The sequence below is a fragment of the Citrus clementina genome, unplaced genomic scaffold (assembly GCF_000493195.1).
Source record: "Citrus clementina cultivar Clemenules unplaced genomic scaffold, Citrus_clementina_v1.0 scaffold_8, whole genome shotgun sequence".
Taxonomy (NCBI): Eukaryota; Viridiplantae; Streptophyta; class Magnoliopsida; order Sapindales; family Rutaceae; genus Citrus; species Citrus x clementina.
Window position 1 is genome coordinate 17,842,335 of NW_006262022.1, and position 22,231 is coordinate 17,864,565.

The 22,231-nt window shown below is 33.6% G+C and overlaps 2 protein-coding genes across 2 annotated transcripts; one reads left to right on the plus strand and one right to left on the minus strand.

Annotated features, from left to right (window-relative positions):
• Positions 1–1,295: 1,295 nt before the first annotated feature.
• LOC18034873 (kinesin-like protein KIN-12E) lies at positions 1,296–11,370 on the plus strand. The gene is made up of 22 exons (XM_024179571.1): positions 1,296–1,699; positions 1,847–2,002; positions 2,098–2,181; positions 2,269–2,388; positions 2,818–2,931; positions 3,462–3,554; positions 4,222–4,311; positions 4,439–4,509; positions 4,620–4,694; positions 4,792–4,879; positions 5,479–5,537; positions 5,881–5,944; positions 6,175–6,240; positions 6,713–6,871; positions 6,962–7,066; positions 7,365–7,600; positions 7,771–7,840; positions 7,929–7,985; positions 8,072–8,134; positions 8,728–8,787; positions 8,885–8,964; positions 9,214–11,370. The coding sequence occupies exons 1-22, from the start codon at positions 1,421–1,423 to the stop codon at positions 11,144–11,146; spliced, it is 4,122 nt and encodes a 1,373-aa protein (XP_024035339.1). The 5' UTR covers positions 1,296–1,420; the 3' UTR covers positions 11,147–11,370.
• A 4,883-nt stretch (positions 11,371–16,253) lies between these two features.
• Positions 16,254–19,568, minus strand: LOC18034969. The gene is made up of 3 exons (XM_006423979.2): positions 19,171–19,568; positions 17,579–17,816; positions 16,254–16,839 (listed from the first exon to the last, which is right to left on the minus strand). Exons 1-3 carry the CDS (start codon positions 19,498–19,500, stop codon positions 16,685–16,687), a joined length of 723 nt encoding a protein of 240 aa, XP_006424042.1. The 5' UTR covers positions 19,501–19,568; the 3' UTR covers positions 16,254–16,684.
• Between the last annotated feature and the right edge of the window lie 2,663 nt (positions 19,569–22,231).

A 22,231-nucleotide genomic window follows, 5' to 3' on the forward strand; every position in this document is an offset into this window, starting at 1 on the left:
ATCATGCCTACCAAGCCGGCCGAGCCATCATCTCTTCTACCATCCGACTCTTAGACCCTCTCACAGCCGGGGGGGGGGGGGGGGGGGCTAATGGGGGAGTTCCCGCATTACCTTGTTTTTTTTTTAACTTTTATTTAATGATAATAAAAATGAATAAATATATAGTTTTTTAATTTATGATATAATAGAATATTAATTTTTATTTTTACATCATAATTTATTAATAATTTAATATGATTAATAATAAATACTTAAAAGTATATAAAATAAAATAAAATATAATATTACACTATTTTATTATTGTAATATAATTAATATACAAAAATTAATTATTTTTAATTAATTTAATATAACAAATAATAAATATTTAAATACGAATGAATTTCAATAATATTAATCTAAAATTAATAATAACATAAATAATAATATAAAATATTAGCACAAACCATTTTGCTATTAAATATGTTATAATAATTTTGTCACTTTATCATTTTGTGATGTATATGAACAGATGTCCTAAGATGACTTTTGAACAAATCTTGTAGGTTTTAACTATTTTTTTGTTATATTATTTCAAGATTATTTGATTAAATTATTTGTTTCGATATTTAACAAGTTATATATTTAGAAAATATAGAAAATAAATGTTGTGCTTCCGAAAATTAAAGGATATAACCTTCGATCTTTATGAAGAATTATGATATTTTTTAACATTTATACTAAAAAAAATTATTAAATTTCTAAAATTTAAGACCTCTATATTTAGTTTTTTTAAGTACTAATAAATATTATTTTATAAATATATAATGTAAATTAATCACAAAAAATTAATACAGTACAGTACAACACCAAACCTAGTATAAAAATTATACAGTACAGTGTAGTACCAAATATTGTACAACATTATTATAATACAATGTTAATACAATATAACATAATACAATACACTTGCATTAAAATAATACAATACAACATAATATAATACAATGTACCAAACACACCCTTATATGATAAAAAAAACACTTATATATTTATTATTTTTATCATAATAATTATTTATAGGTCATATTTGCCGCACATAAAATTTTTTTATTACAGCACCTGATGCATACTTGAATTCGGTCAACATGATAACACCTTAGGGACGTTTCAGTAATTTCATCTCACCACATCCTCCTCGGCAGTCAGCAACTCCGCATAGAAAAGTGGCTCCACAATTCGACAATTCAAAATTTTTTAACACCCCGAATCCAAACGGTCACTAGCATCAAATCCACTCGAATCCCAACCGTTCATCTATCCAACTCTCCACCGTCCGATCTTCCCCCCAAGCATTTCAAATTCTTTCCCCCGTCACTTCTCCAATTCCCTACTGTCCCAAAAGCTTTCTTTCCTAATTTTTCCGTTCATACGAGACGACATGCCGTTTATTTCAGAGACGGCCAGTGCGATCAAGAGCAGGTTTGGTTTCCACAGCCGTTCCACCTCCTCCGATTCCGCGCCATCGTTTTTCACTTCACCAGATCTTTCTCTCAAGTCTGTGTCGAGAGACAATCATCCGGGCCAATCTCTCGCTGCCACGTCAGCAGTTCGCAGCATCGGCGACTGGGACGACAATGCAGCCGCCGCCGCCACTGCTTCATCTCACAGCTTCGAGTTCTCCGACGATCCTTCCTTCTGGAAGGACCATAACGTGCAGGTAATTTTTTATTTTAAAAAAACAAAAAAACTTTTTTTAGTTGAAAATTGAAATTTCTGTATGCTTCTATTAGAAATCTAATTTAAATGCGACAAGTGATTGTTAGTTAATGCGCTCGATTTAATTTCATCTAATTAATATGTTTAGGTAATTATAAGAATCCGGCCACTGAGTAGGTCAGAGATTTCGGTACAAGGCTACAACAAGTGTATTAGGCAGGAGAGCTGCCAGACGATCACATGGACAGGGCATCCTGAGTCGCGTTTCACGTTTGACATTGTCGCAGATGAGAATGTTAGCCAGGTATTGCTTTTAGCTTTCGGTTGTTTAGGTTAATGCTGCTTATGTTTTGTTATTGCTGGTGTGTGGTAGTGGATCTTATTGGACTAATTTGACAGGAGAGGTTGTTCAAAGCTGCTGGTGTGCCTATGGTGGATAATTGTATGGGAGGATACAACAGTTGCATGTTTGCTTATGGCCAAGTGAGCTTTTAATTTGGTTATATCAATTGGTGTACGAAAGAGTTAGTGAAATGTGTTTATGATTCAATTTACCATTTCTTTGTGCAGACGGGTAGTGGCAAAACTCACACGATGCTGGGAGATATTGAGGAAAGCACTCAAAGGCATAGTGTGAATTCTGGAATGACACCTAGAGTATTTGAATACTTATTCTCAACGATTCAGAAGGTATTATATTGGTATTGGTGGAAGATACTTGTTAATATAGTGAGATAGAATGCATGATAAATGAAATAACAATACTCTTTTGGGTATAATTTGGTGCTAAAAAGCAATGCAATTTTGAATTTATTGCAGAAGAGCAGCTTTGACACTTGTATATAAATCTAAGATGTCTTTTAATTGAGGTGCTTGACATTTACAAATCACTGGTTACTGGGAAACTTAAATTTTTAAGTATTTTTTTGTAACCCAGAAGATTTGGATATATGAAACTAGAAATCTTTTTATTACTATTATTATTAATATTTTTTTTCTAATTTTGGAGATCACCATCTTCTGTATATAAGAGTTAAAATTTTATCATGTTTTCATTTACTTTTGAATTTTTCATTCCGAGGATCATTTAATAGCTTTGACTACTTTGTTGTGTGGCAGGAGAAAATTGTCCGCAAAGACGAGAAGATAAGATTTAATTGCAAATGCTCATTTTTGGAAATATACAATGAGCAAATTCTTGATCTTTTGGACCCGTCTTCCAGTAATCTACAGGTAAACATGTCTTACACTGCATTTTAGAGGTTCATCTCTTCAGTTTTTCTTTTCATTTATGATTGCCCCGGTACAAACCAAATAAAATTTCATTACCAATAATGAAAACATGTCGTTTTCATTTTCCTCACTAATTGCCTGACAGAGATTACACAGTAACTGAAGAAATCTAATGGTTACTCTTTTGCATCCTTATTTTATTAAGAACATTTCTTCATGAATAACATGTTCACATGTGATCAAGGCAAGATACTCTGTAAGTAAACCAGCTCATTTTGAAATAGGACTTAGATAGAAGTTCTTTTGCTCCATATTGTTTTAAATTCTTATGTACTAGATAAAGGCATGTCTATGCATAGCCAAATTTTTAGTTCTTTTCAGACCCTCAGATTTTGTTTATAGTTTGGCGGATTTCTTAACTCTTAATTTATGTCAAACAAATGGTAAAACACTTTGGAGTTAAGGGGAAATTTCCAAATACTTGTCCTAGTTAACTTGGAGTCTTGGACTGATTCATCTGTACCTGGCAGATAAGAGAAGACAATAAGAAAGGGGTTTATGTTGAGAATTTGAAGGAGATAGAAGTTACAAGTGCTCGGGATGTGATTCAACAACTTATTCAAGTATATAGTCATCCTCTCTGGCTCTTCTCTTTGATATGTTTCACACCTGTAGTTGAATTATGTAACTGCTAGTATTTCTATAGTGCTGCAGGTTTTTGGTGGATGTTAGTGGCTGTGTTTTGAGTAAAACCTTTGTCACAGTTGTGTAGTTATTTTACATGTTGAAGTGCTTTTGTTATTTAAAATCAGTGCTGAAAGTACAGTCTGTTCTGTGTTTTGCAGCAGTCAGACATTTTCTTTTTTCTCATTTGAAATTAAGCATTTGAATTTGCAAAGAAGACAACAAAAGAAACCATTTTCAGATTTTTAGGAATTTATTAGTACAAATCAGACAACATTTTGATTTCCTTATTCAATTTTGTTACTATTTTGCAAAAAGAAGCCAATAATTGTTTTCAAAGTCAATCATTTTGATTGCACCGTAAATTGTTTTTCTGTGCTATTCCTCTGTTAATTCATTCACATAGTATGTATAGCTGGTGCAATTATTACTTCTTATGTCAACACATCACTGGCTAGTTTGTATTAATAACTTAAATGGTCAAATTTAATTTTCTCTGTGTCTGAACTTCTAAATGTACATTGGTCTTAGAATTTTTTTGACATTTGTTTGTTTTCCCTTAGTAATTTTTGTAACAGAATGCTTATTAACACTTCGATATTTCAGGGTGCAGCAAACAGAAAGGTTGCTGCCACTAATATGAACCGTGCAAGCAGTCGTTCTCACAGTGTATTTACATGCATTATTGAAAGTAAGGTGAGTAAACATACAAGTTCTTTTCTTCTTTTTCTATTTTTGGGCTTTTTTGTTAAACTTTGTCTTTTTCCTAAATATTTAGTACTTGGAGTTAAAAAAACATGTTTAATTGAGTTTTTATTACCAGTGGGAATCTCAAGGTGTAACTCACCATCGGTTTGCTCGGCTTAATCTTGTCGATTTAGCTGGCTCTGAAAGGTACATGCATATAGAAATGAGTTTGCATCAATTTCAGACTATTATTTGCATTGATTTCAGTTACTTTTCACAAAATACTGTGTTTACACGTGTTTATGCTTTGATCACAGGCAGAAGAGCTCTGGTGCAGAAGGTGAACGTCTCAAGGAAGCTACCAATATTAACAAGTCACTTTCAACATTGGGGTGCGCTGTCATTACCTTTCAGTTTCACCAACAATCTTCTTGTTAACGAAATGCTTGACCGTTGAATGGTTTTTGTCTTCTTTATTGATTCATGCAGACTTGTGATTATGAACCTTGTTAGTATCTCCAATGGAAAGTCGCTTCATGTTCCATACCGTGATTCAAAGCTTACATTTTTGCTTCAGGTATACAACTGCTGCTGATTGAAAATAAACCTTATGAAGCAAATTCTCTCTCTCTTGAAAATAAACCTTGAGAAGCAAATTCTCTCTCTCTCTCTCTTTGTTATCTTCTTTCTTTTCTTTTGACTGGATAGTATCTGCTGTGGTATGTAGTTATTTCTTGCAATAATCTCCTGCTCTGCTGAACTGCGAACTTTTTGAATGATCATTCCGCTCTCTCTCTCTCTCTCTCTCTCTCTGTCTCTGTCTCTATGTGTGTGTGTGTGTGTGTGTGTGTATGTATGTATATGGACACGCACGCACACACATACACATTACATAAACCATGGTTCTTTTAAACTCAAGATTAAGTAAGTATTAAATATTGAAATTTGTTTACTTAGGATTTTTTGGCAATATCTTGTATAATGCCAAGATCTTCAGCAAAGAAAGGGATATCTAACCATCTTGTTATTGTACATGGTTCTTTTAAACTCAAGATTAAGTAAGTATTAAATATTGAAATTTGTTTACTTAGGATTTTTTGGCAATATCTTGTATCATGCCAAGATCTTCAGCAAAGAAAGGGATATCTAACCATCTTGTTATTGTTTTACTTTCAGGATTCTCTGGGAGGGAATTCAAAAACAATCATAATTGCAAATATCAGTCCATCTAGTTGGTCAGTCAAAGCATCATTCTTTATTAATAGCATGTCTTACTTACATATAAACTTCTTTAGAATTCTTACCTTTTTGTCTTTTAGGAACCTTTTTTCACTAATTTGCTTATTGATGAACTTCAATAGTTAACTGAGTTTCAAATTTCTTGTACTTTCCAACTCCTATGGATATTTTCACTACCTTTTACTTTTGAAAGTATACATTGGAAGTTTTTTTTAAACTCCAAGTTCATGACAGTGTTAGCTCATTGTTTGTCATTTCTTTTCTATTTGTTTCAACAACCTCATTTTTTTTTAAGATTAAATTCATTTAATATATGGGAAATGTTTTGGTGCCTTGCAGTTGTTCGTTGGAGACACTTAGCACTTTGAAGTTTGCACAACGTGCTAAATTCATAAAAAACAATGTATGTGATCTTTGCATGCCCTTTTTTAATGTTTCTTTGGTGACATCAGATAGGGTATCACATTCAAGACTTCAGGTGCAGGGGCACATCTCTGCTTCTTTGCACAGCTTATCAGTTTTACATTTTATCCATTTTTTCTGTTTCTAAGTCATTAGCAAACACTTGAGTACTTATGTTTTTAAGTTTCAATCACCATTTCTTATAGAAAGTTGGTTCTAATTTTTCTACAGGCAATTGTAAATGAAGATGCTTCTGGGGATGTTATTGCCATGCGGATGGAGATTCAACAGCTTAAGGTATTGTGCTGAATTTGTTTCTTTATGTTATTTTACAACATAATGTTCTGTACTTTCACTGACTCTACGAATAGACTTTTTCCCTTGAGATCTTTTCTAGAAGGCATACCAATGTATGAGAAACTTTGCGACTTTCTAGTGACTATTAATTTCTCTTTCTCAAGAATTTTTTTTCTTGATGATTTAAGATTAAATCAAAAGCTAAAGTTGAATTTCTTTGGATCATTGAAGTTCTTTGGACTAAATTTATTATCTCAAAAATGAGTTTCTGTGTAATGAATTACTGTTTACTCTGGAAAAATAAAAATGGATAATTTGTGCGTCATCCCCTAAAGGAATAACTTGGCAATTTGTTAGATTTATTTTTTGCTTCAGTAAGCATACTTGGTCTTGTAAGTTAAGTGCCTGTAGAATTTATGGTGATTTTCATTTGCCTATTACACACTTCAAACGTTCCCTTCTTTTTCTTCAGAAAGAAGTATCTCGTTTACGGGGTATAGCCCATGGAGGGGCTGAAAGTCTGGTCAATGACAGTCCTACAGTAAGCTTTCCAGGATCCCCCGGATCCATTAAGTGGGAAGGGCTTCATGAGTCATTTAGTCCACTTATATCGGATAAACGGATGTCTCAGGTGAACACAATTTTAGTTCTTTGATTTATAAGAAGACATCTGATTTACACTTATTGTTTACCAATTTATTTGTTTCACTGCTCTTATCAGAAGAAAGATTATGAACTTGCGCTTGTTGGAGCTTTCAGGAGGGAAAAGGAGAAAGACATCTCTTTACAAGCCTTGGCTGCTGAAAATCAGGCAGCTCTGCGACTGGTATGTCAATGAGAAATTTTGACATGTTATTTAATGGATTTTAGGGCTGAAAGTTTTGGGACATTTATTAATAAATGCTACACATTTCTTCTTAAATAGAAGTGAACAGAAAGAATTTCAAAAGATTAGTTTCTATGTTCTCTTCAACTGGATGTTAAACCTCTAATCATATTTTGGCATATAAGTTGTTTGTGTGGTATTTGGGGAATTGTATACTTGTAAGGACCCATCTATTATAGTTTATATGGATACTGTGATACATAACTTCTCTAAACATTAAATGCTTCATTTGAATTAGGCCAAACAAAGAGAGGACGAGATACAAGGCCTAAAGATGAGATTACGTTTCCGGGAAGCAGGAATCAAGAGGCTAGAGGCTGTTGCTTCTGGAAAGATTTCTGCTGAGACCCATTTATTGAAAGAGAAGGAGGAGTGTTTGAAGGAAATTGAGGTTCTCAGGACGCAGGTAGATCGCAACCAAGAAGTAACAAGATTTGCCATGGAGAACCTGCAGCTTAAAGAGGAAATAAGGAGGCATGTACTTTCAACACAGTTTTATTATAGTGGTTTCACTGTGATATTAATTATTCTTCATTTGCTTATGTAGCATGTATATTTCTCAAGCATTAATGATTGTTTGGCCTTTCCTTTGGACATTATAATTTTCTGATACACTGTTAATCGTATTTTTTTTTAACCCACAGATTGAAGTCATTTTATGAAGGCGGCGAACGAGAGATGATGAGTCAACAAATCATGGTGTTACAGAATAAGGTGTCAAAATTGGTTTTTGAAACCTTTGAACCTAACTGGTTGTATTATATTTTTTACTTAATTTACCTGCATCTGTTCAAATATGCAGTTGCTAGAAGCACTAGATTGGAAACTTATGCATGAATCAGACTCTTCAGCAGTTCAGGTTCTTTGCTGGCTTTGTTTTCTTATTTGTCAATTTGAATTAATTAGTGGGAATCATAACTTTGAATTTTGATTGTTACATATTAGAAGGCAAATTCAGTTGCAGTGACTGAAGCTTGCAGTGATGGTGATTTACTGATCTCTAGCGAGGTAAGATCATATATCTTTTTTAATGATTTCTTTTTTTTTAATATGTATACATTTTTATATTTGTCCAGTATGGCTAATTTCTATTATTCACTTTATATGGAACTGATTGAAAATAATATGATGTTGCACCTAATGCACTTCATTTGCTGTGGCATTTATTGAGTTATGAGTTAATCTGAGTTACAGACACTCAGAAGGTTTCCACATCACTTTCATCCTCATAAATTCGTAATTATAAACTAATTTATGTTTGATGCAATTTTAAATGCATGATTTCCTTTTTTTTTTTTTCCTGACACCCTTGTTTCCTAGCATTAGTTTGACATCTAAATAAGAGATTCGTCTATGACTTATAAACGTCCTATGTCAATATTGTGCAAGTCATTTAAATTTTCATGGCGTGGTTAGCTTTTTCAGTTATGCTTTTATAAAAGTAGTAATCAATGAAATGATGACTCAAAGCAATCGTTATGCCCTTTTTGATTGGTTTGATGCTTAAATTGCAACAATTCTAAGTCAGGCATAATAGTTTGCCTTTGCACTAAATAGGTTTTGATTTCACAAAAGCGATCCTCTTGTTCTGTTTATGACAGGAACCAGGTTCACCTTGGCGCACGTCAGTTAATGAGGAAAATGAGTTCCTTCGCATGCAGGTAAATAATGCACTTGGATGAATTTTGAATGTTTGAACTTGCAACTTGGTAGACGTCTCTTATATGACATTAATCCATTGGACTTGTTTCGTTACAGGCTATTCATAACCAAGCAGAAATGGAAACTCTCCGAAAACAGTTGGAATTCTCACTTGACGAGAAAGAGAAGCTGGAAAGGTGATTGTAAATCTTTAATTTTCTTGCATAATTTAAACTAATTCAACTGCTTTTAATTCCTGGTTTGGTGTGTCCAGCAGCACTGTCTTTTAATACAATTATTATGATTCTTATTATTGCTGTTGATAATTGTCATTATTATTATTGTTAATACGAGTATATCATCATCATGATCATTTCTAGTGGAACATTTATCAGGGTCAGATATTATCTGCTGGACTTTAGTGTCTTAATTTACTAATTTGGCAGGCATGTGAGCGATCTGGTTAAGAAACTTGAGGAGCAGACATGTCCCATCTCTGCAAAAGAAGAAACGCAGGGATTTCAGTTGTCAACAAATGTGCCTACGATTAACTTTGATGACCAAGTTGAGCTGAAAACCATGGTTGACGCTATTGCTGTGGCCAGTCAGAGGGAAGCAGAGGCTCATCAGACAGCAATTGGGTTGTCCAAAATGCATGATGAGCTAAGGTTAGAGCTTGAGGTCTTGAATAAGGAAAAGAGTGAATTCAATAAATTGAATGATGAGCTGCAGTTGAAGCATAAGGTCTTAATCGAGGAAAAGAGTAATCTTATAGAATTATATGAAAGAAAAGAGATGGAGATGAAAAGAGAAGCTGAGAATCTAGAGCTTCAACTTGCAGAAATGAATGAAGAAAATGAAAAATTATTGGGACTGTATGAAAAAGCCATGCAAGAGAGGGATGAATTCAAAAGAATGATTTCTTTATGCGGACAAAACAGAGCTGAAGCAAGCGGAGAGATTTATTGCCCAGAAAAGCTCGTTGAAATTGATGGAGGTAAGCAGCACATCACGTCTGTTGAACCTGGTCTCCCAGCATTGAATGGGCACGATAGAAGAGAAAATGCTAGATTTGAAAATCTTAAGTCTGGAGAGAACATTTCCAGAATGGATGTGCATAATGGATTTAGCCTATATCCTGGAAATTCTCAAGCTAATAAAGAAACTCACATCAGTTCTCAAGTTGAAGGTCTCCATTCGTCAGAAAAAACTCCTGGTTCTGCAGAAGCTGCCTTTGCTGACATGGAAACAGAGCAGTTGAATCTTGCTAACATAAAGGTCCCTGAAGATCTAAATTTGGTCAGACTGAAGCTGGAAAAAGCCCAAGAGAAGCTTTCAGATTCTGCTAATACTATTACTCTATTTGGTTCGGTTGAGAAAGCATTCGCTGAGGTTGATAAACTCTCTGGAGATGTTGTAGCTATGGAAGATAGTATCCAGGCCAAGCAACAACAGTGCGGTTCCCTCAAACACCTTTGTTCTGAAATGCAAGAGAGAAAAGCTCTTGTAGATAATAAATTGATGGCACTCAAGTATTCTTTGTCAAGCTTTTCTTCATCAGCAGCATACTTTGAACAGAGAGCAGCTCGATCAAGAGCTAGGGTAACTACTTCATCGACATACCTGAATCAGAAAAAAGAGCAATTGGTGCATCTGGAATGCTGCAAGAGAGAAATTGAAGATGCTCTAGGAAAGGTTCAACGATCTGAAGCTGAATTGAGGAACAACCTTTCACTTTTGAAGTCAAAACTTGAGGAAGAGAACAGAAGGCAAGAGAATGAAAAGGTTCTTTTTGCTATAGATAACATTGAAAAAGTAGACCATCCACAGAGAAATTGGAATTTGGGTGGTAAAGCTACTGAGTTGCTGAAGTCCGAGGAAGAGAAAACCAAGCTGCAAACTGAGTTGAAGTTGTGTCGGGAAAGGCTTGGAGTTGTAAAAAGGGAATTTGAGGATTTGACTAAGAAATCCTGGAAGATAGATAGTGACTTGCAAACTGTTCAAATGGAGATACAGAAAAGTTCAAGATCTGTCGAAGAGATGGAACTTGCACACCAGGCTGTACTCCTAGAACAGGAAGCTCTCTTGGAGATTAGAGAGAAGGGAAAAACAGAAATCGAAAGCATGATTCTTGAATATATGCAACACGTGTTTGAGGCAGATTTGAAGGAGGCGGAGATGAGGATTGTAGAAGAAGAATTGCAACTTGAATTGAGAAGAATGGATGAGTTGCGAGTATTGAGGGCTGCAGCTGCCGAGAAGAAAGCCCAACTGTTGGAGCACACAAAGAGTAAATCATGCTTGTTCTCGGAAAAGATGGAAGAGGAGCTGAAAACCGTTTGGTCATATCTCATCGAAGCAAAGTCATTACTCGTCTAGGAATATTCAGATGACCGGTAAGTCTTCTTGCTTATCTGTGATGACATTTAGAATACATTCGCAGAGAAAAGGGCTCTGATTCTTCCTCTTTTTTTTTTTTTGTAATTAAATTGCTACTTGTCTCAGCAATATTATTGTGATTTTGTTGTGTAAGCCAGTGCAAGTATTCCCTGTTTCATAAGTAGTAGTTGTTTCCTTTTTTGATGTTCTAAATTAGATGTGATTAAAGCTAATAGATGTAGTCTTTTGAAGCTACTACGTGTTGCAATGCCAGAATTGTTGGAAAAAGAATGAAATTTTGTAATGATGTGAAAACAGAATGGCATGAGCTAATTTTTTTAGCTTATGGATAACTTTAACGAAAGGAGCTCAGAAGTAAGTAGTAGTAATAGATTCATATACACACTTTGTAAGGAGGTTATAATAAGCTTATATAAAGTCAATAGTTATAGCTTAAAAGTTATAATTGTAAAGTTTGATAAACATTTGCACTTGTAACTAATGATAAATGTGCATTTAGGATTCTAATACTTTACCTCAATGATAAGGGAAAGAGATAATTGCATAATTCTCTTTATTATTATTCCAAAAGAAAAGAACAGTAAAATAAAATAAAGAAAGTGAAATATGTTATACAAATTGGATTCTTGCACCATATTATAGTCCTATTTGGTATTGAGATTTTGTAGCTTTAAACTATAATTGTTGTGGAAAAAAAAGTTATAATTATGAAATGAAAGTTAATAATATGCAATAAACATAACTTTAAAATAATTATTTTGAAAAAAAAATAAAGATATTATAAAATTTTTATTATAAAAGTTGTTAATTAAATTAACTTACTTTTTAAATTATAGTAGTTAATGCTTACTAAATATTTTAATACTGTAATTTTTAAATTATAACTGTCCAACTTCAATATCAAACGAGACAAATATTAAAACACGGTAATTAATTACTGCAACGTTTGGTGAAAACTATGTTTCGAATAATAATAGCCGGAGGTCCATCTCCAAATAAAACATCTTACCTATTAGTACAAACGACTTCACAATCATAATTACTCTCTTTGATGTTCACTCTGACAATATGGAATGCCTTGTGCCTTGCATTTGTCCATGCATTCTTTTGTTTGAGTACATGCCATTCCCACGGTTGATGCAATAATCAACAGGGTTACAATGGTAATTTTAGCCCATAATAATATTCCTTCTATTTTTCTTTGGAAAATATAGAAATTAATTTGGTTGCTCCTAATGAGTTAAGAAAGGTGAGTATACACACACACACACATATATCAAGAAAAGAGTTAAAAGTGAGAAATTTTATGTTTTCTAATAGTGATGTGGAAAACAAAAGACGTTGGTGATTGTGTGTGTGTGGTTTTTTTTTTATTTTTTTATTTTTTTATTTTTTCATGAGATTAGAAACAAATTTGTTGTTGAAATTTGAGAACCTTTGATTTTGAAATAATATTATTATACACACTAATGATCTTGATTTGTCTTTTCAAGCAACAGGTAAAGTGAAGCTAAATTATAGTTTAGATTCGGCAATGGATTGGGATGGTCCGGGATTATACCATTCTTAATCCGGTCTTAAATAAATATTACAAGATAAATAGCCTCACCCATTAGACATAGATTACTTTCAATTTGAAATAAAGATTACATGCATTTACTTATATTATTTGTTATTGGTGCGATTCTGCATTGATAGATGATTGACTACCGCAAGTAATCGTTGATAAGTTGCCTTGCGTAGCAGTGGTGGCCTGGTGGGAATCTTCTCGCATTTGCATTACACAAACTACAAAAATTGGTTTCCAAGCAGGTGATTGTTCTGTAATATGATGAGGATTAATTTTTGTTCATTTCTAGTTGCAGACGAATTTGGCCCATCAAATCCGGAGTTGGGATGAAAATTTTCCAAGCCTGGGCCAAGCCTATATATATATGGCCAAGTTTTTTTTTTTTTTTTTTTTTTTTAAATCAAGCCTAATCGTAAGTGATAGAGATAAATTTATATTTTTAAAAAATAACAAGTATGTTCCTGGACAACTTATTTATGTTTATTTTAGTATTATAGAGGGAAACAGTACTTTAAAATAAAAATTTACCAAAATCATATATTATGCTTTTGAAATTCACATTGTTTATAATATTACAGTTTACCAAACATCTACGTATATTTTTGTCCATTTGATTATTTTGTCAACATAGTAGAGTGTGAATAAATGCACCGGCATTAGTCAAAGAACTTTTTTTAAAAAAAATAAATAATGTGCTTCCGTAGACAGATATATATAAAATGTCTTATTTGGTATTCTAAAATTGAGTAGCTATAATTTAAAAACTACTGTCATTTTAAAAATTAAGTTGATATTATCTTACACTTATATAGTTAAAGACCTAAATGACACTTGGTTTCCAAATGTTTCTCACTTTTACTACTAGGTCCCTAATTTTTCTTAATTACTCATTGATTTGCTACCGAAAGAAACATGCCATTTTTTAAGGAATAAACATTTTCTATCTTTTGACAAATACATCATGTCATATAACAAGGGTTTCAAAATAAGGCAAAACTATGGTACCGCAGTGGTACCATATTACAGTTGGATTCAGCCATTGGATTCAACCCACAGTTATCACCATTATTGGATCCAATGATTGGATTCAGCTGTGGTATGGCCGTGGTACCGTACCACCGTGATACCATAGCTAGACGCCTCAAAATAATACCTTTGTATTTATATTTTAGAAGTTACAAATAAGTTTGTTAGATTTGTTATGTACTCTTTCTAAATTTTTTTTTCTCTTTCTTCAAATATTTTTCGAATGTAAGAAAATATTTCACTTCCAAAATATCATATACATTTACAATAAGATCATGCATGCCAAACTTACAGTAAATATATGCGCATGCATATTTCGTGTCAAATTAATGTCGTGACCTATTAACTGATTAATTATTAATCATGTAATAAGTAAAACACACTTCCTAGTATCCCGCAAAACAAAGTTGAATTCAGCTTCAAGTCGGCTCATTCAAGTCGGCTCAAACAAGTGATTAGTACCAAATATAAGTTCATTTAAATCGATACTGTACCAAATATGCATGTAGTATTAACTTAAATACTATTTAACTTCATTTAAATTTAATTTAACACAATTTAAATCGATATTGTACCAAATATAAGTCACTACTGTTTATAATCTAAGCTAATCTAATTTAATTTAATTTAGTCCAATCATAATATTTAGTCCAATTTAATCTTACGTGCTAAACGTCCCCTAACTCTTTACCATATGCCCTAAACCCTCATTTTTCTAAAAAGGGGTTGACATAATTGAACGTAAAATAAATTAAAAGATATTTATATTTTTTTATTTCAAAAAATACTTCCACTTATCAAAAAAAAAAAAATTAAAAGCTAACTCACATGAATCACCATGTTCTTTCTTTCTTTCTTCATTTTCTAACTCACATGGATCACCATGAATGGTAAGAAATACCACTTAGTCGAGCCGCCAGTAATTGATCCGCAAACCCAACATAGCGAACATCATGGGAATGGAAATCCTAGTATTGATATTGTTCCTGGGAGATAGCTCAACTCCTGGGGCTATATCAGGCACAAATACAACAATGTTTAAGCTCATTGAAACTTCTTGGTTTCTAGTACAGAGTTTACGTGATGTTTTTCTTTTGCATGTCAGACACCTAAAAGTCGTCATATCTGAATAATGTAGGTGCAGATCCTCCAGATGCTGAAAAAATATTACTTGCGTTAGCTCATTCTATTAGGTTATCTAGAATATAATCTAGCTTTTCACAGCATAATTCATTTCAATCACCATGAAGTTAGTAATTGATATTGAAGTGGAGGCTTTGATAAAAAAATGATTCCGATGTTAGCAGCCCCGTAGCATCCAGCCTATCCAACCAAGGAGGTTGTGCTGGTCTGTCCAATGACAGCTTCACTAACTCTTCCCGAGTCACAAATCCTTCGAGACTCCATCAAATTCAGATCCAATTTCAATTGATTTAACTCTTCTGCTTAAAAAATATTGAATCCGAAGGAAGGGATTCAACGAGACTCTCATTTTGAAGCACTAGCGTGAGTAGCAATGAACCTGCAACTCGTAGCACACCAGCAGCCATCCCACAGATATTTTCTTTCTGTCATCGGAAATTCTTTAGTTCTCAGGCACTTGGTGAGCATTAGAATGAGCATAAGATGGAAATAGGGATATTTTTTCTGACAGGTGTACCAGTGTAGCATCTCTCTCTCCTCAAGGCTGTTTTTTTAGGTCTTTAGGGATCAAAGCACACTGATCAGTAATACACCAAGGCCTTGCACCACAAATGAGACCGCCAGAGACTAAGAATATCAAAAGATTTGAATACAAATACGCTAGTCTACTAGTATTTGTGGAGGATGATGAGGCAGAGACGTCTATGACCAGTAGTTTCCATCAGGCAGCGAGGTAGCTAATACTCATCCATGTTCTGTAGCGACTGGAAGTTGCGGTTTGGAGATTAGTCCGACGGTGAATTTGTATAAGTCAGCACCAGATCTTACATTCAAAACTTTAAGAGCTTGCCTTACTCCTCTATGGCTAGCTATTATTGTCACATTATACCGTCAAATGTGCATATTTCAACTTTGAATTTTTTAAAAATAAATATGTTTTCTCGCGTTACGACCCATGTAACTTCAATGTGTTCTCATTTAGATTGCATAGACCATAATCTCTTCGTATTTTAATTTATTTTTTCTTTCTCAACTTATTTTAGTGTACTTATTGTAGTGAATTAGTGGCAATGCTATTTGAACTCATAAACCAAGGTATATTTTGCGAGTGTTATGCTCCTAGTTACTTTGAAGGTAGAATATCTTTAGTATTTTGGCAATAAGTCAGCTAACCTCGTACACGGAATAAGTTTACAGCATTAAATTATCTTTTAAAACATTTTACAACATTGTGAACTCATCCAGCATTCTAATAAATATACGAAAAATTTTCGATGCTCACTTTACTTTTACTTCACTATCAAATATTTTAACAATCACTTTGTCACTTGTACTTGAAACTAATGATTGAAATCTACAATAATTATGTATTATTAAAGTCATAGAAACTCAATCTCAAACATACTATATACTGACCATCGATCAATAAAACACTGGTCAAACAAGCTCCCAAGCCATAGCACTACATCACTTGTTTGCTTCCAAATTATGTACACACAGTGATATCTTGCAACTCACGCAGAATACATGTATTATAACAGTCATCGCTACTAAATCTCAAACATACTTTATACCGGCCAGCGATCAATAAAATACTAGTCAAACATGCTTCCAAACCATAGCTCTACGTCACTTGTTTGCTTCCAAACTATGTATACACAATGATATCTAGCAACTCATATTATCATAGCATTTGCTCTAAGCAGCTGGAAAGCAGAATACATGTAGAAATACCAAGCAGCAAATATACATACATGGCATTGTATTCATGGCATACTTCATTTTGGAGTCTTCTCCATTTCACTACGGTGATGAGCAACTCGAGCACGAGAGTAAGTTGAAAGTGCTGATCCAGTCATGCCCAAGAAGTGCTTAGCCAGACCCACACTTTTCTTTGTAGCCAACCAAATAACACAGAAGAACCCTATCCAGCCTGATAATCACAAATATCCAAAACAAAAGTTGAAAAAACCATAAAGTTACATTAGTTGAAGTGCCCAAGATATTTTAACAAGAATACAGTCAAGCTTTAAATAATATACAAAGAATTTTTGGAGGGTCTAATTGGATGAAAAAGAACAAGCAAGCCAATGATAGATCCATGGAAACTTTAACCAATTAATTATAGGCAGGTTGGCAGATTTATATGAACACACATAGGCATTAACCAATCAGCAAACAACAGATTCGCAGGCAATTAAGAGCGAGAGGAAAGAAAAGATGGAATGGTAGAGAGCCCTAGCAGTTTTTATCATACTGACATACTATCTCGGTATATATGTGGCACAATTGGTGGGAAATCAAATTAGCAGTTGAGAGTTATGTTTGTTTATGCATAAACAAAAAGTGTTAGGAACCAAAGAACCATTGGGAAACAAACAGATGATGATAAATGGATAATTAACATGTAGAGTTACAAGTTATAATTAACAAATTATGGATGAGAATTCATCTTTCCCCCCCCTCCCTTTCATCAAAAGGAAATGTTAGAGACCCTAAGCAGATAAAGGGCCACCATCATCTTTAGTTAGAAATTCAGCCAGTTCAATTTTATAAAATTCCCAGGAATTCAACATCAATAATGGTAATATTTGAATAACTTTTAAGATATGACTTGATAAGAAAAACTTGTCCAAAATAAAGAAGAAAAGGGTAGGAGCAAATAACTGTACCTGATGCGATCAAAACAGCCACAATTGCAGAAACTGTTGCAGCAGAAATAACAAAAGCAGCAACGGATAAAGCCCCAATATAAATAGCAGTTAAACAAGCAAAGAAAAGTGCCAAAAAGCCTCCTGCTGCAGCCAAAGACACGAGAAGGGAAATGATAATTGCGTTGATAGTTGCAGCCAGAAAGAAAAGCATAAATACAAGCAACCCTGTCAAGGTAAGAAGAGTAATTGTCCCAACCTGCACGAATTTAGAAAGCATCAAACGAAATTGAAAAACAAATCTCAAAAATAAGGGACAAGTAATAGATAGGAAAGTATAAATTTCAATACACTACGAGAGAAAACACGCTAAATTTGAATGAGCATTTTTCTAGTCTTTTAGGAATTACAGAAAAGTATATATTACAAATAAATGATTCAATGAACGACTTTTTCTATGGTGTGCAACTGTACACGTGACACAATTATGTAATTCCTTGTGTATATTGAAGATGTGTAGTAACAAAACATTGCTATGCGACAATGTCAGTCATCGTAAAGTCAATAACGTTGCCTGCTAGATCACTACGTATAAACTTTCACTAATTGCAAGAACCTTCTGAATTTTGACAAACATAAAATTCTTTCATTATACACACTACCTGCCTAACAGTCATCTATCAAACACATCCACCCAACAAATAAAATTTGGTAAATTTCTATCCTGACCACCCCTGCTTATACAGCACAGTTATCTCTTCATACAATTGATTTAACACAAAATGTAAATAAACACTCCAAGAATCTCTTCACATCACCCATCCAACTTTGATTCTCTGACTGTTGCCTAACAGGGAATAGAAAGGACTCAGCTCTAATACCAGTGATGAAGAGAGTAATTCAAGCACTCAATTCTTTAGATTAAAGCCTTATTTTCAGTGGCATGGATTTTGGAATTTTTTTTTTATATATTTAAGGCACAAGCATCTGTTTATTTCAGAACAAATTACAACGACAGTTAAAATACAGTAAAAAAACCTCTTTATAGTGAGACTCCATATAAGAATAATCTCATGTAGTCATAAAAAACTCTGATCCCAGTTTGGGTCACCTATAAATAACAATAAACTTCACTTGTAATAATTTATAACTTTTCAAATTCCCCTCTTAAAAAACTTGTATCCACATAGTAATAACTATCAAAATGTTACAAAATATATATGTCTTGTTACATTAAAAGTTAAGGATGGAGTAAAATATTTTTTTACAGTTGTTTGGGATAATCAATTACTCTTTAGAATTATTACCAAATTATTGTATTGTATTTCTAGAATTTAATAGACAGAACTTTAATGCAAAACTTGCATATTAGAAAGCTACAATATTATATATACTAATTTTTTGAAATTATGCCTTTTTTTATTATTAAATTTTGTATTAATTATTAATGTAGTACCTGCTTTACCAGGATAATTTTAAATTTCAAAGTACTTATAACTTTCTACTACTAGTGGTAGTAATAAAATTAGGGAGGATTTAGTGTACATGACGTGAGCTTAATGTAAATTACTTATCCAAAAAGTAACAAATTTGAATTTTATTAGAGTACTCACGGAGATGACGAAGAGAGCACGGATAGGACTCCCTCTACGGGTCCAGAGAAGAACTTTCCGGCCGGTGTTTCTAGAAGCTTGGCGAAGGTGCGATCCATTCTCCGATAGAGAGATCTTGATCCGGCGCAGCAGAGAAAACGACGCAACGCGGCTGTTGGAATCGGGGAAGAGAATCATGGTAAACATACGGTGGATAACACCGTAGAGTGTCTCGTCATCACAGGGGATCCCTTTATATTTTTTGGTAGCGTCATCGTCGTCCACGGGGACGCCGACGCCGACGCCGACGCCGTTGAGTCCGTCCGATTCGTACGATGATCCCTGCTCCATTCTCTTTCAGTCTCAGTGTCCAGTGGCTGGATCAATACGACCTATCGTTATTACTTCTCTAGAGTTTGAAACTGTACTAAGCTGCGATTTGGCAACTGAGGAAACGGGATTTGATACACGTGGAGGGAGGCGTTTTCTGACCCCACGCTTTAATAATTGCGGGTCCCAACGCTTAAGCCCTTAAATGTAAGTTAACGGCCCCCGTTTGTGTTTATCACGTTAACATTGGCTGAAATCAATCAAAAGAAATATAATAAAAAAAATATTTATAAACAGTATAACAAAATTCAACGGCCAGAATTTTGTTATAATCTTTGAACTCCTGCTTGGGTGAGTGAGCGACCTGGTTTAAAAACTTGAGGGGTTTTTAATTAAATATGCCTTAAAAGTAGGGTATTTAGTTAAATATATTTTATGTTTGAAAATTATTTAAATATGTCTTTTTATGTGGTACATTGTCTAAAATATTCCTAAAGAAAAATATAAAACACACACAACTCACAACACTCTTTACTTCTCACAACACAAACGCCCACTCGTGAAAAACACTACACTACACACAAAATCACTCATAAACAGCTAATGCACTGAGATTTTTGTTTGCAGCTGGGTGTATTATTCATCCCATGAATAAGGTATTTGAAACTCGTTTTTTTTTTAATTTTGGGCTATCTATTCAATTTGTTGACATAATATTATTTTTAGCGTTTTGTTTGGTTTGTGATAAACACTAAAGCAACTCATATTTTCATTACATTTGCATCATATGACTGTTATTTGATGGATTTTATAACTACATTTGTTAAAACTTGAAGTTGTTGTCAAATTTTTTTTTTGCACCCGACATACACGACAACAGTCGTGTATGTATGTATTTACACGACTATAGTCGTGAAAATGTGCAAAAAAATTCAATTATTATGACATCTTATCATTATATTGGTTCAAAAAATATATTTTTTCACTATATATATCCTTTTACTATTACTGGACTATAGTCGTGTTTGTTAATAAGTTACACGACTACTAGCGTGTACGTATAAACTTACATACTATAATTGTGTATATATGTAAAATGTTCCAATTGTTATGAGATCCCAACATTTTTTTAAGAAGAAATATGTCCTTTGATTATTTACTGAGTCATGTATTTTGCAACTTACACGACTTCTGTCATGTATGTATGAATTTACACAACAACAATCGTGTAAGTTTGAAAGATATAGTAGTTGTTATGACACCTAGCATTCTGTTAATACAAAGATTACAATTATATTTTATTAAATATATCATCTGACTGTTTACAGAACTATAGTTATGTATTTTAGCAAGTTGTGTATTTTAGCAAGTTACACAACTATTATCGTGTAAACTATCAATTACACAACGTCAGTCGTGTAAATAGGCAGACAGATCCACACTTCGTTATAAATCTTGTTTGATTTTATTTTTGTATTTGTTGTATAATCAACTGTTGTATTATTACAGGAAATGACTTCAGTACGTGTGCCTATTATGTTTTATGGTGAATGGATTGAGCAAAACGGTCGGCCACAACATAAACAAGCACATGTACTACTATGAACCTTATATGCTTTTGCCCTCTGTGGAAAAGCGAAAAAAAGGTTGGCCACAACAAATTAGGATACTATCACGAGGCGAAAAGAAGTTGCGCCGTAAGTGTGGTAGGTGTGGTTCTCGAGGACATAATCGACTAACTTGCAGTGCACCAATCCCACTGTCTAACAATGAGCCCGTAGTTAGACCGAATGAAACATAAACAAGCACATGTACTACTATGAACATTATATACTTGTTATTTTTTGTTGTTTAATTTTTTTAATATCTTTCATATTTAGTGATAAATTTCTACCTTTTTGTTTCGTAGATGAATAACCATGTTTGTGTGGCTTTCGAAGAATAAGTATTGAAGGGAGGCGACCAGAGGCTTATAAAATATGGACAGCGTGTTTGGGTTGAATATGCCAAAAATTTATTATGAATGTTAAACAACTTCTATTGTATTACGACTTATTTACGATTTCAATAAGTATTAGATTTATGTTATTTGATAGGCAACCGGACTATAGTTAGTTTCATTTATTTGAAGTTTGATATGTTAAAATTTATATTGATTGTGTCATCAATATAATGAATGATTGAAAATTTTTTTTATTATGTATACATACCCGAGTACAATCGTGTATTTTGGCTGTTATAGAACTTGTCATGTTTATTTCTAAATACTCGACTACAGTCGTGTATCTGTGCAAATACCTGACTGTCACAGAGAGCTTGTAATGTTTATTTCTAAATACCCGACTGCAGTCGTGTATCTGTGCAAATACCAGACTGCAGTCGAGTATTTTGTCACAGAGAGCTTGTCATGTTTATTTCCAGATACCCGACTGCAGTCGTGTATCTGTGCAAATACCCGATTGCAGTCGAGTATTTTATCACAGAGAGCTTGTCATGTTTATTTCCAGATACTCGACTGCAGTCGTGTATCTGTGCAAATATCCGACTGCAGTCGAGTATTTTATCACAGCGAGCTTGTCATGTTTATTTCTAAATATCTGACTGCAGTTGTGTATCTGTGCAAAAACCCGACTGCAGTCGTGTATTTTCTTACAGCGTATTCCCTGTGCATATATGGCAATCCTGTAATATCACATAGATTGTACAAACTATCTTATCTATCATTAATATAATTAACAAAGAAATAAAATAT

Coding starts and splice junctions, on each gene's coding strand:
- LOC18034873 (XM_024179571.1), top strand. CDS start 1,421: ATGCCGTTTATTTCAGAGACGGCCAGTGCGATCAAGAGCAGGTTTGGT. Junction 5,945..6,174: donor CTAAATTCATAAAAAACAAT/GTATGTGATCTT, acceptor ATTTTTCTACAG/GCAATTGTAAATGAAGATGC. Junction 7,601..7,770: donor CTTAAAGAGGAAATAAGGAG/GCATGTACTTTC, acceptor TTTAACCCACAG/ATTGAAGTCATTTTATGAAG.
- LOC18034969 (XM_006423979.2), bottom strand. CDS start 19,500: ATGGAGCAGGGATCATCGTACGAATCGGACGGACTCAACGGCGTCGGC. Junction 17,817..19,170: donor GTGCTCTCTTCGTCATCTCC/GTGAGTACTCTA, acceptor AAATTCGTGCAG/GTTGGGACAATTACTCTTCT. Junction 16,840..17,578: donor GGCTGTTTTGATCGCATCAG/GTACAGTTATTT, acceptor TGTGATTATCAG/GCTGGATAGGGTTCTTCTGT.